General features: G+C 37.7%; 1 protein-coding gene across 1 annotated transcript; it reads left to right on the forward strand.

Annotated features, from left to right (window-relative positions):
- Positions 1–723: 723 nt before the first annotated feature.
- Positions 724–10,753, forward strand: LOC139309235 (vomeronasal type-2 receptor 26-like; the record flags this gene model as incomplete). The annotated part of the gene is made up of 3 exons (XM_070933295.1): positions 724–863; positions 5,310–5,439; positions 9,887–10,753. Coding segments are annotated over exons 1-3 (1,137 nt in total), but the record flags the coding sequence as incomplete, so codon positions are not given.
- Between the last annotated feature and the right edge of the window lie 6,270 nt (positions 10,754–17,023).

Genomic DNA, 17,023 nt, shown 5'->3' on the forward strand with positions numbered 1-17,023 from the left:
AGTTTGGACCGGTTCGGGAGAACTGTTACTGGAAATTAGGTGTGGTTCTCCGAACAGGTAGTGACCTCTAGCTAGCCACACCCCCGAACCGGTCACCCCGCCCACCCGATGCTCACTCGCCCTGCCTGTCCACACACTCTGCTGAACCACTATTTGCAGAATCTAACTGTGAACTTCTGCTCACTGATGCTGGCAAAGGTAAGGCCAAAGGGCATGGGCCAGTGGGTGAGCAGGGGAGGGAGAGTTGGTGGAGGGGTGATATCAGCAGTGGGTGGTGGACCGATGTGCGTGGAGAGGGAGGGGAGCATGCAGGAGATCGTGGCACCAGAGTTCTTCCTGTGCGTTTCCACCAGCCGGCTTGGCCTGCAAGGGAAGCACGTGGGAGATCCTAGCTGAACTTTACTTGTGAGCAATATTGGCTGGGAGAGGAAGGGAGAAAGGCCAATGGTGCTCACGAGGAAACTGAGGCTCCTAAGGGGGGGGGGGTCAAGCCTCCCCACCCACAACATGTTCACCTGAGGGCATTGCTGGCAGCCACTTCCTGCACCTCCCGTCCTGTGCTCTTCCTGCTGCTGCTTGGCCTCCTCGATGCACAGAGGCAGGAGGCGGCAGTTTCTTTCACTGCCTGCGAGCTGCTGGCTGCGATCAGCAGATTGAGTAAGCCAGAGATCTGCCAGCTGTCTCTATTCTGCAGTTTACTTGTGAGCAAGTTTACTCGTGAACATGATGCTCTCAAGTAAACTGCAGATTACAGGAAGCCGGCAGATCCCTGGTTTACTCCCTCTTATGCTCGCCTGGCAGAGCGCAGACTGGCAGCTCCGAGTTGTCTCTCAGGCGTTGTGTGCAGGGAAAAACCTTGCAAAGTAAAGAAAAACTTCTCGAGTGTGAGAAGTTAATTGCCTCGCAGTCGCAAGAAATTTTTCTTTACTGTGGCAAAGTGTTTCCCTGCACACAACTTCTGTAACAACAGATACTTTGTGCCTATACCAGGAGTGTGTGTGTGTGTGTGTGTGTGTGTGAGAGAGAGAGAGAGAGAGAGAGAGAGAAAAGAAAGAAACAAAGAAAGAAAAAGAAAGAAAAAGAAAGAAAGAGGCAATGTGTGTGTCTGTGAGAGAGAGAGAGAGAGAGAGAGAGAAGAGAGAGAGACAAAGAAAGACAGAGAGGAAGGGAGAAAGAGAAGGAAAGGAAGGAAGGAAGGAAGGAAGGAAGGAAGGAAGGAAGAAAGAAAGAAAGAAAGAAAGAAAGAAAGAAAGAAAGAAAGAAAGAAAGAAAGAAAGAAAGAGAAAAGAAAAGGAGGAAGAGAAATAGACGAGACAGAGAAAGAAATAGAAAAAGAAAGAAAGAGGAAGGAAGGGGAGAGAGAGAAGATAGAAAGAAAGGAAGGAAGGAAGGAAGAAAAAGAAAAAGAAAAAGAAAGGAATGGAGAGACAGTGTGTGTGTGTGTGAGAGAGAGAGAGAGAGAAGAAAGAAAGAAGGAGACAGAAAGAGAGAAAGAAAGAAAGAGTGAAGTAGAGAGAGATAGAAGAGAAAGAAAGAGGAAGGAAGAGAGAGAGGTAGAGAGAGAAAACTCTGTGCTAATATTTTTAATTGTTCCATTATTTATCATGTGTTAATATTTTAGACTATCCCTACACCTAGAGTGATTTTATTGCCTTTCTTTTGCCCAGGGCTACTACATATTTTTCAGGGATTTACATGCATTCAATGTCTATAGTCCAGAGCATAAAAATGTGTGTGTTTATTTTGTACATCAGGTTGCATAAGTCCATCTTAATATGCTATTCCTGGTATGTGATGCTTTGTATACATACAGAGAAAGAAGCACTCTTGTGATCTTGGACTTTTAGGCTTCAGCCATAAACATCAGCCATAATACTAATGACTGTTTTGAACAATATGCACGAATGGCTATTTTATATGTGAAATTATGACTGAAATATTTTGGTACCTATATTGGTTCTCACTGTCAGAAAGTTTCTCCTTAGTTTCAGGTTGCTTCTCTCTTTGTTCAGTTTCCATCCATTGCTTCTTGTTCTGCCTTCTGGGACTTTGGAAAATACATTGCCCCCGCTTCTTCCTGGCAGCCCCTTAAAAGCCTGTTGCCTATCACACTCTTGGGCAAAGCATGGGAGCCATTTCCTCCTTTCAGTGGCCCATGAAAGTACATCTATACTATGTAGATAATAAAGTTGAAAAAAGGTGAACAACATTTTTACAGAACTATAGATACTTTGAGGCTGGGTGTGACAAGGAATGGCTGGGAGGGGAGGAGCCAAGCGAGGCACCCCTTGATGTGAGTGACATTGAGTTGGCCACACCCACCCAGTCACATGACCATCAAACCACACCCAGTGTCACATGACCATCAAGCCATGCCCACAAAATAACCCACACCCACAAAACCGGTAGTAACATTTTTAACAACCCACGCCTGCTCACTTGGCCTTAAAGTTGGACACAAGTAGCGACTAACAACAAAACTGTAATTCTTCAATGGAAAGGACCTTGTTTCAAATCCCTCACTTGGGCTTAGAAATATCCCTTTCCCACACAGGGTTCATACTCATGTCCCTTGGGCTGCAGGAAAACATGCCTCACTTACCCTTTTTAAGTGACATGTTCTCATGATTTCACCTCCACTCATCCTCACTATAGTTCTAGAAACTAGGCAGTAATGTTTAGTCTTATTTCACCAGCATGGCAGCTCTATGAATTGAAAATATAAATGTACAGATATAACTAAATAATACCTCATTTGAATTTGGCAGCCGTAGTTTGTGAGGGATTTTTTCTTTATATCTTAACTGGAACAAGGATTTGGATTATTTTCAAAGGGGAGTGGCTTTGCAATATTTTATATTTTCCTGATCTATTGCTCAGAAGTGTATTTTTTAAGCACAGTTTCATTTTATTTTAATAAATTAATCTAATAAATAAAAATTTGGCAGATATTTTGGAATGAATTTTGTTTTTCTGCTTAGTCTCTGCCTGAGTCCAAATGTGTGGACAATTGTCACCCTGGATTTGTAAAACGGGCTCGGAAAGAAGAACCAATTTGCTGCTATGATTGTATTCCTTGTCCGAAGGGGACCATCTCCACACAGGAAGGTGAGTAACACCAGAGGAACTCTGGCTTTCCTGTCTCTTGGTATCAGCTGTCATCCAAAGAAGGTCTTTCTTGGAATGTGAAAAGAGGGACTATAGAAATAATATTACTTCAAGCCCGCCACTTCTCCATATTGCTGTATTTTAGTCAGTAATTTTAATCCTGATTGTAGCGGTTTTTCTAAAATGAGTACTATGTCATCGGCGAAGGCTTGCAGTTTATATTCCTGATTTTTGATTTTTAATCTCGTTATTTCTGTATCCTTTCTGATTTCTTCTAATAGTATTTCCAAGGTTAATATGAACAATATGGGAGATAGGGGGCATCCTTGTCTCACCTCTCTCTTTATATCAAATTGTCCTGTTGTCTCACCATTAATTAATATCTTGGCAGTTTGGGTACTGTATATCCTTTTGATCATCTTTACAAATCTTTCTCCAAATTTCATCTTTTCCAGTTGTGCTATGAGGAATGTCCAATTAAGGTTATCAAACGCTTTTTGTGCGTCCAGGAAGATTAAAGCTAGGTGTTTGTCTGGTCTTTGTTCGTAGAATTCAAGGGTGTCCATAATTGTTCTTGTGTTATTTTGGATTTGTTGTCCGGGGATGAAGCCATTTTGGTCGGGATGTATATAATGCTTGATAAAGGTTTTCAGTCTCTGTGTTATGATGGATGTATATAGTTTATAATCTACATTGAGGAGGGAGATTGGTCTGTAATTTTTGATTTCAGCGGGGTCCGAATCTTGTTTTGGTATTAATGTGATTATTGTCTCGTTCCATGATTGTGGCATTTCAGCTTCCAAAAGTGTGTCGTTGAATACTTGTAGTAGGATACCATCTAACGATTGTTGGAATGTCTTGTAGAACTCCGCTGGTATGCCGTCTGTTCCCGGTGTCTTATTGTTTTTTTTGTTTCTTCCTTGTTTCTATTAATTCGGTCTGTTCAGTAATTCAATGTGGTCTTCTTTTAGTTCCTGTATCTTTAGTTTATTTAGGTATTCTCTCATATCCTTCTCTCGGATTTCTTCTTCTGCGTATAAGTTTTGGAAAAATTCCTTTGCAATTCGTTTTTTATCCTCATTATTCTGGTATAAACATCCGTCCTTGTCTTTTAATTGCATTATTATCTTCTTTTCTTTTTCTGTTTTCAATTTGTAGGCTAACCACCGTCCAGTTCTGTTTGCATGCTCAAATTGATTTTCTTTGGTCATTTTTATTTTCCTTGCTATCTCTGCAGTTGTGCTCAAATTCTATTTATGTCTTGTAAGGTTTATTTTCTCTTGAATTTCTTGGTTATGCGGATGTTCCTGTAGTTCTAATTCATATTGTTGTAATGTTGTCAATAAGCTTTCCTTTGTTTGTTGTTTGTCTTAATTTTTTTGTGCAGTGTAGGCAATTGTTAGGCCTCTAATGCATGCCTTAGTTGTGTCCCATAAATCTTGCAGACTGGTGTGTTCTTTAACATTTATTTGGAAAAATAATTTCAATTCCTTTTGGATCATTTCCACATATTGCTTATCATTCATAAGGTCTCTATCCATCATCCATCTTCTCCGCGGTTGGTGGCCCTTCCATATTATTTCGATCGGACTGTGATCTGCCCATGTATTAGTTGCTATTTCTATTTTTTTGATGTTTGCTCTAAGTTCTGCTGTCATCCAGGCCATGTCAATTCTGGACCACGATTGGTGCGGGTTTGAGTAGAATGTGAATTGTTGTTTATTGTAATTAATTTCCCTCCAGGCGTCCTTTAGTTGATACTCTTGTGCCATATTGTAAAATGTCTCCGGGAGTATTTTTTTCCTAGATTTATTTCGTTTGCTGGTCCGATAGTCTTTCTCTGTGTTTACAATTGCGGTGTAGTCTCCAATGAGACATATGTTTGAATAGTCCAGTTCTTTGATTCTGTTATGCATCTTTTTGAAATAATCACTTTGCGTTCCGTTCGGTGCATAAAGTGACACTAATAATATTTTTTTCGTTCCTGTTTGGATTTCGACCATCAACGTCCTGCCCTCCTCGTCAGCGAATATTTGCTTTGCTTGTATATGATTTTGAATATACATTGCTATGCCTTTCTTTTTTTGTTCTGATAATGCTGTATAAAGTGTTCCTAGTCATTTGTTTTCTAATAATCTATGTTGTTGTTTTTTGATATGAACTTCTTGTAGTGTAATAATATCTGTATTCAATTTTTGTAGATTCCTGAATATGTGTGATCTCTTTGATGGAGTATTAAGGCCATTTATGTTAATTGATATTAATCTTATTTCTTTCTCCATGCCAATCTTCGATCTCCTTGTTGTCCTGAGTTTCCTAGTGTTTTTTCCAGTAATTCGTATTTTTTCCCTTGCTCCCTCTCTTTCCATCCTTTCTTTCTCTCCCCTTGTTCTTCCTTCTCACTGTACTTCTTCCAATTGGTCCTCCTGACTTACAGATTCTTGCTGTGTTTCAGATTCTTGTTCCTCTTCTAATACGAAATTGTTATCAAAAAACTGTTTGCCTTCTGTAGAGTATCAAGTCTATATTTTTTGTCTTGCCATGAAACAAGAATTCCTCTTGTTCCATCTTTACTTCAATGTTTTGGATTCGTTGTTTGTTTTTGGCGATGTTTTGCTGAATTTTCTCCATCTTATCGTCCATTTTTTTAGGTTGTCCTTTATTTCTGTTACATCCAACTTCAATTCTTCGTGGTTTTTCTTGCTTTCTTGATGATTATTGGCGATTGATTCCTGTGTTTTGTTCATCCCCTCTTGTATCATTGCTAGTATTGAGTGTATATTTTGGATATTAATTGATTGGGGAGTTTTCTCTTTTTCTGCCAGTAACATTGTATCTATCGTTTTCTGTTGTGCTGGTGATGCAATAGACGAAGTTTGGATGGTGACTATTCTTTTACTCATTTTAGTCATTGCAGATGGGACGGTAGTTGTCATCTTGATTCTCTGGTTTAGCAGTTCCCAAATTTTCATTCACAGTCTATATTTTATAGTGGAATTTCTCTTCTGTTAACTGCAGGAGCCAATTTCTGTTATTCAAATTTCAGATCCAGTCTAATTTCTCAAATTCGGCTAATATTGTTATATAAGAGATTCATTTAAACTTTAGCGGGGAGTAGGGAAAAAATACAACATTTCAGCAGGTCATTTGTCAATTTCTATGTTAAATATTTTAATTAAATATTCTATTAACTCTATTCAATTCTATTAAATTCTTAATTATATCTCTATTAACTCTATTAATTCTTATCAACTTAAAACATCTACTCTTATTCCAAAAGATATATAGGTATAATAGAAATCAGTTGTTTTTTCCCTCAATTCCTCAGTTCATCACTTAAATAATATAATTAATTGTAAATAGGATAATATATCAATCACTTAAGCTAGTATTAAATTATATCACAAAAAACAACAATAAAATAGATACGAAGAAGGTACAAGTAAGCTATTTGTTATATTATTATTCCTATTCAAAATCTATGTTTCCATCAAGTTACTTTCTTAATTTATATTCCACTTCCTCTTACTTATGCTTAAATTCTGTATTTTAAACTTAAACTTAAAACGTTCCAAAACTATGTGTTATATATACTGTATTCTATACAATATACTATATATTAAAGTATTAAGTATTGCAAATAGAAAAATTTAAAATAAGTTAGAAAGAGTTTGATTGAATTAAGTCTCAAGCATTATATTTAGTTCCGGGATTGTAGACGTTGCAATCCACACTTAATATTGCATCATTCAAACCGTCCGTCTTATGATTCTTGTCAGAATCCTTCAGTGTGCCTCCCAAGGATACTGCTTCTATAATTCCAAAACTTCAATGTCTTTTAGAATGTTATCTCTTTGCCGTTGATACAAAGTCTCAAAGTTCCTCCCGATCGCTCTCAAAGTTAATTACCATCTGTTCTCTGTCTCTCTCACCTCAGCTCCACTTCCGTTTATAATAAATCCAACACTTGATCTTGTATTCCTTTCACAAATCAATTAGTCCTTACTGATTCCAAATCCAAGTCCCAATCAATTTCGTAACGATGTATTTTTTTTTTAATTTGATTTATATGCCACCCTTCTCCGGAGACTCAGGGTGGCTTACAATGCATTAAGCAATAGCCTTCATACTTTCGTATATTTATACAAAGTCAGCTTATTGCCCCCACAAACTGGGTCCTCATTTTACCTACCTTAGAAAGGATGGAAGGCTGAGTCAACTTTGAGCCTGGTGAGAATGGAACTTGCAGTAATTGCAGGCAGCTGTGTTAATAACAGGGTGCTTAGACCACTGTACTATAAAGGATATTCAATCCACAACTCTCCAGTATTTCTTTAAATCCACCTTAATTCCGTTACCTGTCAGCTCTGCTTAGTCACCCTCTGGTTGGTCTCGCTGATTCGCTCCGTTTACTTTCACTTCGCCGCTTCCTTATGGCTCAGCTTTGCCGATCTGTTCGGAGTCTCTCTCTTAATTACACTTCTGTCACTGTATGTATGTACCTTTCACAGTCTTATTCTTTGTTGATTTGGTGATGTCTTTGTTCAATCTTTGCTTCCATTCTTGAGACGGCAGTCAGCGTTCCGGCCAGCCCCCCAAAAAAGGCCGGGTTTTTTTTTCGGTTGGAATTAAGGGGTTTTCCCTGAATCTTCGAGGCGATTGCTGTCACCTCCGAGGTCCTCGAGATTTCCCCTTTAATCTATTGACCTCTTCGTGATCAATAGTGCCAAAAAAGTGGCTCCCAGATCGAAAATTGGAACTTAGGGAACGGACACGCTGACATCACCGCAGGAAGTCTCGGGCTTGTAAATCAACAAACAAAAAACTAAAATTTTAACAAAGAATCTCACCAAACACCAAGAAAAAGAGTTGGAAAATATGCTAGGGATGCAAACAACAAAAAAGGTTAAATACCTAGGGGTGTGGCTCACCAACAGAATATCGATGCTGAAGGAAGACAATTACACTAAACTGGCTAAACAAGTAGAAAAAGACTTGGAAAAGTGGACAAAACTCCAGCTATCTTTTTTAGACAAAATTGCCATTATCAAAATGAATATTTTACCAAGAGTGCTGTACCTATTCAGGGTGATACCAGTAAACCCGTGTAGAACATACTTCAAAGATTTGGACAGGATGATACTAAAATACATATGGCAGAAAAAAAAAGGCAAGAATCAAATTAAAGCATTTACAGGATAAACGAGACAGAGGAGGAATGGGACTTCCCGATTGGCAGGTTTATTATAAAGCGTCAGCATTAACATGGATAAAGGATTGGATTGAATTGAAAAATAGACGAACATTAACATTGGAAGGTTTCGACTTGACAAAGGGATGGCATGCATACCTATGGGAAGTCAAACCCACAAAACAAGAACAATTCCGTAGACGTATTGTGAGAGATACCCTGCTCAAAACCTTAACTTTAATATTGCTTAACGCATTGTAAGCCGCCCTGAGTCTCCGGAGAAGGGCGGCATATAAATTAAAGCAAAAAAACCCCAACAACAACAACCCTGGAATGAAATTAGAAAGATCCACTATGATAAGATACCACGCTGGATCTCTACAATGGAAGCACAAATCTATCCAAATACAATGGACATAAATAAAATGAAAACATATCAGGATCTCTTAAATAAAGAAGGAAAATTAAAAACAATACAAGAATTAAGAACTCAAGGTCTTGAAATGGATTGGTGGCCATACTTACAATTAAAATCCAGACACAAAACAGATATGGAGAAATTTGGAATCCAAAAAGAACTAAACCAACTGGGCAAAATTTTACTGGGCCCCAATGAGAAACTAATAACAAAAATCTATAACTTCCTACTGGCATACAAATTAGAGGAGGAGATAGTCAAAGAAAATATGATTACGTGGGCGATGAATTTCAGATACCCCATCGAACTAAACAAATGGGAAAAATTATGGAAAATTAACAGCAAATTAACACTATCAGTACCGTACAAAGAAAATATCTACAAGATGTTTTATAGATGGCACCTCCCACCAGCACGGATCTCCAAAATGTTCCCCAATACATCTTAACTCTGCTGGAAATGCAAAGCACAAAAAGGGACATACTACCACATGTGGTGGTCGTGTCCCAAAGCCAAACAATTCTGGAATAATATCAAAACCCAATTGGAACAAATAACAGCTCAAAAAGTACCACTAAAACAGGAAACATATTTATTAGGCATATTTACATGTAATTACGAAAGAGAAATAATATATTTGATCACACATATTTTGACTGCCTCAAGGATCACTTATGCACAAAATTGGAAGCTGGAAGAAGTCCCAACACAAGACAGAATAATATCTAAAGTCATGGAATGTGCTGAGATGGACAGACTGACCAAAGAAATTCAAGGAAAGGAAGAATCTGACTACTACCTGGTTTGGCAAAGGTGGTATCAATGGTTGGAGGGGAAAAACAAAAACAAAAGAGGATCCTAAAAGAATAAAACAAAATTCTGTACCAAATAAGATCTAACAACGCATAATTAAATATCAATAAAATAATATCGTTATGTAAGGCGAGAGGAAGGAATATATATCGAGGAACATAGGATATTGATGTCGGAGGAAATCAGACATTATGTTTAGATGTTATTTATGTTATTTATGTTGTATTTCTTATTTGTATGTGAATGTGTATGTGTATGTGTATTTTGTGTGTTTATATATTTAATAAAAATTAAAAAAAAGAAAAAAAGAAATAATATTACTTACTGTTTTCTCAGATACTGAAAAATGCACCAAGTGCCCAGATGACAAATATCCCACTGATGACAGAATCCAATGTATCCCCAAAAGAATAACCTTCCTTTCCTATGAAGAACACCTGGGCATCATCCTCGTCTCCTTTGCTGTACTCTTGTTTCTAACAACAGGCCTTGTTTTAGTCATATTCCTTAAATACCTAGAAACTCCCATTGTCAAAGCTAACAATCGTGACCTGTCCTACATCCTCCTGGTTTCCCTCCTGCTTTGCTTCTTGTCCTCCTTTTTCTTCATTGGCCGACCAAGGAAAGCCACCTGCCTTCTCCGACAAACAATGTTCAGCATCGTCTTCTCAGTAGCCGTGTCTTGTGTGTTAGCCAAAACAATCATGGTAGTGCTGGCCTTCCTAGCCACAAAACCAGGGAACAGGGTGAGGAGATGGTTGGGGAAGAGCTTGGCCAACACCATCATCCTTTCTGGTTCTGCTGGAAAAATTGTCATTTGTGCAATCTGGCTGGGAGTTTCTCCCCCGTTTCCTGATTTTGACCTGCACTCCCAATCAGGAGTGATCATCCTTCAGTGCAATGAAGGCTCTGTGACCATGTTTTATGTGGTTCTCTGCTACATGGGTTTCCTTGCTGCCATTTGCTTCACAGTGGCTTTCCTGGCCAGGAACCTGCCTGGGGCCTTCAACGAAGCCAAACTGATCACCTTCAGCATGCTGGTCTTCTGCAGCGTCTGGATCTCCTTCCTGCCCACCTACTTGAGCACCAAAGGGAAATACATGGTGGCCGTGCAGGTTTTCTCCATCTTGGCTTCTGGGGCTGGCCTGCTGGGCTGCATCTTCTTCCCCAAGTGCTACATTATCATCCTGAGACCAGATCTAAATACTAAGGAACATTTAATGATAAAAGTCGGTATCTGATCATGAAGTAGTTTCTTAAGCTCATAACACTTAATTGTTTATTGCAGTTATTATTGAGTTTGTATGCTTGTTTTGACAATTAAGGTTTTTTAAAATCAAAAGAAATAAACATACAAAGAATGTAAGACTAACTTAAGATAATCATCAAAATGTAAAATAAATTATTTAATAATTTAAATTGTGATGAAACTAGGGAAGTGCAAAATAAGAAATGACTTAGTTATGTTAACATGATGCATCTGCAGAGGAGACAAGGCTTCCCAGATTGGGAAGGAGGGGGAGGGGGAGGGAGAGGGATACAACATCATCTATCTCCAGTCCTCAACACAGTCCTCTCAGCAGTTCCAAGAATGCTCCACATTCATTTGCTCTACTTAGGTGATCCCGAGGACACAGATCAACCTCCAAGTGGCCTCAATGACTCTCTAAAACAGGGGTGTCAAACTCGTGGCCTGTGGGCCGGATGCGTCAAGTGCTGTCCCTGCTCCCACCTGGTTTAGTGAAGGGGAAAAAAGTCTCGATACGTCATGTGTTGCCACTGTGATGACACAAGTTTGACACCCCTGCTCTAAAAGGACGCGAATGACCAGATGTCTGCAAGGAGGATAAATCCTTCCATTCCCCACCCTCCAGTCAGAGCTGAAGAAGCTTCTTGGACGAGAAGTGGAATGTCTTCAAAGAAAAATAAAATAGTCCAGTTACCTCTTGAAAAAAGCACCTTTGGGACATCACCATACTAGAAAACTGCACTTCAACTGTAGTCTCAAATGATGATGAAATTGAACAAAATGAAACAAAATAAAGGGTGAGTAGACAGGCCTTCGTTTCAAGGGGTGGAACTTCCATTTCACTGGGGACAGAACTTTACCTCAAATTTTGGATATTATGGGCATCAAATAAAATACCATATTTTGTTCCTTAAACTTTGAGACCTGATTCTGTAATAACTTCAGATCCCAATGTTGGAGCATCACAATGGAGATGGTTGATGAACTAAGAGGCAATCCCACCCCCCACATATCCAGCTCCTTCCCTCCCTATTTTTTAAGTATAATTCTATTTTGATTATAGTTTCCATTTTAATTATTTTATTTTTCTTTTATGATTTTAATGATATAAGTTTCCCAGAGTTGTTTCAAACAAGATGGGTGGCAAATAAGCTGAATGAACAAACAAACAAACAAACAAACAAATAAGCAAACAAGCAAGCAAACAAATGTTTGAAGCAAGTTTACCAGTCAGTGGGTGGGATCCTCTTCAGTCCATTTAAAAAGAAAGAACACCACATCTTTCAAACTTTGTAAAATCTTTATTTTTTTGTAATCTTTTGGAATATACAGCAAAGAGGTGATTTTAGAGTCATTTTTGGAAAACTTTCCCCAGCTGAAACTGGGGAAAGTCTAAAACTCTTTTGGCCAGGTGTTCAGAGCCATTAATGAACCCAGTTCCTGACGTGCCAGGAATGAGCTCATCCTCCCTTGAGCTGACCGCTTTTTCTTTTGGTAAAGTTTTTTTTTTATTTTTTAAACATACAAACAAACATACAATACATCTTTTCTGAACAGAATATTGGCTCTATCGGTCTTAAATTTGTACAGATATTTGTTCTGTTTAACACAATTTTATATGTTCAATTTTCCTCATAGCATTTATTCTCTCTAATTTTAAGAAACCAATATTACCCTTCATCATAACTTCTCATCCTATTATAGTTCAAATTTTCTTTTCCTTCCTTAAAATTTGAACCCCTAAATTTACATCCATATAACATAGTACAATCCCCAATTATTTCCTTAAATTCTCTTATTCTAATCACCAATAATTCTCTTATCAGCTATTCCAAATAATACAATTCAATATATTAGTAGAAACCAATTAAATAAATAGAGAAACCAGCAATCCAAAATTAATAGGGCTATCAATGCATGTAACATAGATGTCTGTGCGAGTAAGATTTTTTTTTTAATATACTTTATTGAGATTTTTTACAAAACAAAAAAAAAGTAAAAAAGAAAAGAGAAAAAGGATAAACAAACATTTAAACAAAAACATAAAACACATAAGTATAATAAACATTTTCAATTTGTATCGGATGTGCAGTGTTTTAACTATTTACATAAATAATACTTGGTGACATTTCAGCTCACTTTTAACCAGTATTTAACACACCTTTAGATCTTTCTTTCATTTTATCATGCAACCACTTGTACCACCTTTCCCACACCATATAGTAAACTGACTTCTCATCATTTAATTCATAAGTTAATTTAGTCATCTCTGCGCACTCGAGTATTTTCTTAATTGTAAGCTCTTCTGGTGGTTGGGTTTTCTCTTTCCAGTACTGTGCGTATGCCAATCTAGTGGCTGTAATTATGTGGATCATTAAATGTGTCATTTCCTTTCTATATGGCTTCTTTATTATTCCCAGGAGGAAAATCTCTGGTGTTAATTCAATATCTTCATCAATTATTTCATATAACCACCTCCTAATTTTATTCCAGTATCCTTTCGCTTCAGGCATGTCCACCACATGTGAAATAAGGTGCCTTGACCATGGCCACATTTCCAACAATTGGGATGTATATTGGGATATATCTTCGCTAGTCTGGCCGGGGCTAGGTACCATCTATGAAACATTTTGTAATGGTTTGCCTTATATGCCACCGCTCTAGTCAGTTTAAGATTTCTGTTCCATGCCTCCTCCCATTCCCCAAAATTTATATCGCACCCTATATTTTTCTCCCATGCAATTATTTGGTTCTTTGTGACATCTTCGAACTTATCGTCACTTAATAAATAATTGTATAGTTTTGCCAGAATCTTTTTATTTGTTCCCATCAGGACTTTATCCAGTCCATTTGGTCCAAGTTCTAGACCGTATTGTTCTTTGTCTCTCTGATATCTGGATTTTACTTGTGAGTAGGTCCACCAATCTAAAATTATTCCTTGCTCTCGTAAGGTGTCATTTGATTTAAGCCTCCCTCCTTCATCTAAAATATCTTTATATCTGCCCATTTTCTCCCTCTCCCACCTATTTGGGTGGGTCAGGGCCTCCATCGTTGAGAGCCAATTTGGGATTTTTTTGTAATATTTTTGCCTAATCTGGGTCCATGTTTGTATCAAGGAGTCTCTAATTTTGTGTCTATGGAAATGTGTCCTCCTTTTCTTCTCTGTGTCCCAAAAATGGACGTGCCACCCTTTTTGCAAGTCATGGCCTTCTAAAGTGAGAATCCTCTCATTTTCCAGGGTGATCCAATCTCTTATCCAAACTAGCTTAGCTGCCCTGTAGTATGTTTCCCAAACCGGGAGTCCAAATCCACCTATATCTCTTTTGCCCCTTAAAATTTTAATGGAAAATCTCGGTTTTTCCCCTCCCATATAAAATCTCAGATAATTTTGTCTAGTTCTAGAAAGAATTTTTTATCTAAATTTATCTAAAAATATTTTGGAATAAGAATAATATTCTGGGGAGGATGTTCATCTTAATTGTAGCTATCTTGCCCAAAAGTGATAGTCTTATTTTTTTCCAGCTATCTAGGTCTTGTTTTATTTTTCTAATTAGGGGAGTATAATTATCGTCTTTCAGGGTCGAACATCTTGATGTAATCCAAATTCCTAGGTATTTAATTTTTTTGGCAACCTGTAATCCTAATACTTCTTCTATTTCGTTTTTCTGGTTCTTGATCAATACTTTGGTTTTGGTTTTGTTCAATGTGAAGCCTGCCACCTCTCCATATTTACTTAATTCCTCTAGCACTTTTGGTCCTGATTCTATGGGGTCTTCAAGGATTAGAGCTACGTCGTCCGCGAACGCTTGCGTCTTGTAAGTCTCCTTCCTGATCTTCAATCCTTTTATTTCCTCATTAGTTCTAATTTTCCACAGAAGAACTTCTAGGGCCAAAATAAACAATAAAGGGGATAGGAGACAACCTTGCCTTACTCCCTTACTAATTTGGAATGTTTTGGTCCTATCCCCGTTCACCAGGATACTCGCCTTTTGGTTATTATAGATAGATTTAATCATCATTTCAAAATTTGTTCCGAATTTCATAATCTCAATTTGTTTAATCATAAATTTCCAATTTAGATTGTCAAATGCCTTTTGAGCATTGACAAAAATCAGAGCCATCTGTTTTCCGGGGTGTTCTTCATAGTACTCTAGCGTGTCTAGCACGATTCTCAAATTATCCCTAATTTGACTCCCCGGTAAAAATCCGTTCTGGTCTTTGTATATCCAATTATTTAAAATCTTTTTCATTCTTTCTGCCATTATACCCATGAATAATTTGTAGTCAGTATTTAGGAGCGAAATTGGTCTGTAATTTTGGATTTGTTTTGGGTCGGCACCTTCTTTCGGCACAAGTGTAACATGTGCCTCTTTCCATGACTTTTTTATGGACTAACAGTGCATCATTAAAAATTTCTACTAATTTCAGTTGGAGTGTTTCTTCTAATTTTTTATATATTTCCCCTGGGAATCCGTCCTGGCGCTTTATTGTTTTTCAATTTAGAAAGGGCTATTTTTAATTCTTCAATTGTAATCTTTCTGTTGAGCATTTCTTTCTCGTCATCAGTTATTTGTGGGAGCTCTGCTTTTATTAAATATTGTTCTATTTTGTCATCCGGTATCTCCTCTTCTTTATATAGGGATTCGTAGTATTCTCTCACCCTATCCCGTTTTTCTTCCTCGTTAATCAATAATTTGCCCTTAGAGTCTTCTAAAGTATGAATTATTCCTTTTTCATTTTTCCTTTTTTTAATTTATAGGCCAGCCATCTGCCCGATTTGTTGGTATTCTCAAAAAGATATTGTCTGTGCGAGTAAGATTATCACCCCTGGTGTCAACTAAAACTAAGCATTTAATAGCGAGTGCTATACCATGTGCATTAATCAAACAGGTGGCAAGAAAGTAGGGGCAGTCAGGCACGACACAGGTTATGTAGACAGTAAACAAAGGGTCAATCAAAATGGACTCAAATGTCTATATACCAATGCACAGAGTATGAGGAATAAACCGGGTGAATTAGAAATTCAAGTAAATGAGGGCAGATATGATACTGTTGCCATTACGGAAACTTGGTGGGATGAAACCCACAAATGGAACATACAGTTAGAGGGATACAAACTATTTAAAAGAAATAGACGAAATAAAAGAGGAGGTGGAGTTGCACTATATATAAGAAATAACTACATCTCTTATTTATTTTATTTATTTATTTAAATTTCTATACTGCCCTTCTCCAGAATAGGACTCAGGGCGGTGAACAGCCAGAGTAAAAAACAATACATACAAAATTTAAAAACAATTTAAAATAATTAAATATTATTGGCCGTAAATTAAAATAACCCAATTTAAAATCAATTTAAAAATCTATTTCTCTACAGAAATAGAGCACAAAAATGATGAAAATTATCTTGAATGCATTTGGGTCAATATTAAAGGGGGGGGAATGACCTTGTCATAGGTCTATACTATAGGCCACCCAACCAAACAGAGGAAGTAGATGAACTTTTTGCTCGTCAGCTAACTAAGGTATGTAGGAAGCACAGCACAATACTAATGGGGGATTTTAACTACCCTGACATCAACTGGGAGACAAACTCTGCACCAAGTGGAAGATCCAACACATCTCAAAGATCACCCCAAAGTTGATAACTCTAAGGCAAATGAAATTTCACTATCACATGAGCAATTTTAAAATCATTTCCAATTTGTGATTCAGACCAGTGCCCTATAGAACAGTGACTATCTATGATTTTTCACTATACTTTTCTCCAGTTTCTCCTCTGCACGTGGAGGTCCAGAGGTAGTTCAGGATCCCCAGAGGAGATGTCTTCTTACTTATTATTATTATTAACATCGTGGTTTGTGAGATCTCTCATGATATTCCTCCACTGATTGCCTTTGGTGTAAACATCAGACTGAAGCAACTTGAAAGGAATCTTACATGAGAAAAGGATAAATGTCTCAGATCAAACTCCATGTGGCACAAATTTTGGGACATTCAGGGACTGTACTTCTTGAACGTACCTTTCCTTTTTCTCCTTTCCAAGTGCAGTTCTGTTTATCTCTCTCCCAGTCAAGAAAGTTACTCTCATTTTCATCTTGTGACAGTGCTTTGAATTCTTTGAACTCTCTTGTTCTTCCTTAGAAACAGGAAGGGGATTGATTCAGCCCCATGAATTATGGACATCCTCCTTCTGCTTCTGCTGCTGCTGATGTCCCAGCCAGTCTCTGGGAAGCTGACAATG

This window comes from Pituophis catenifer, unplaced genomic scaffold, assembly GCF_029215685.1.
Source record: "Pituophis catenifer annectens isolate HBS135680 unplaced genomic scaffold, rPitCat1.0.hap2 SCAF_2, whole genome shotgun sequence".
Taxonomy (NCBI): domain Eukaryota; kingdom Metazoa; phylum Chordata; class Lepidosauria; order Squamata; family Colubridae; genus Pituophis; species Pituophis catenifer.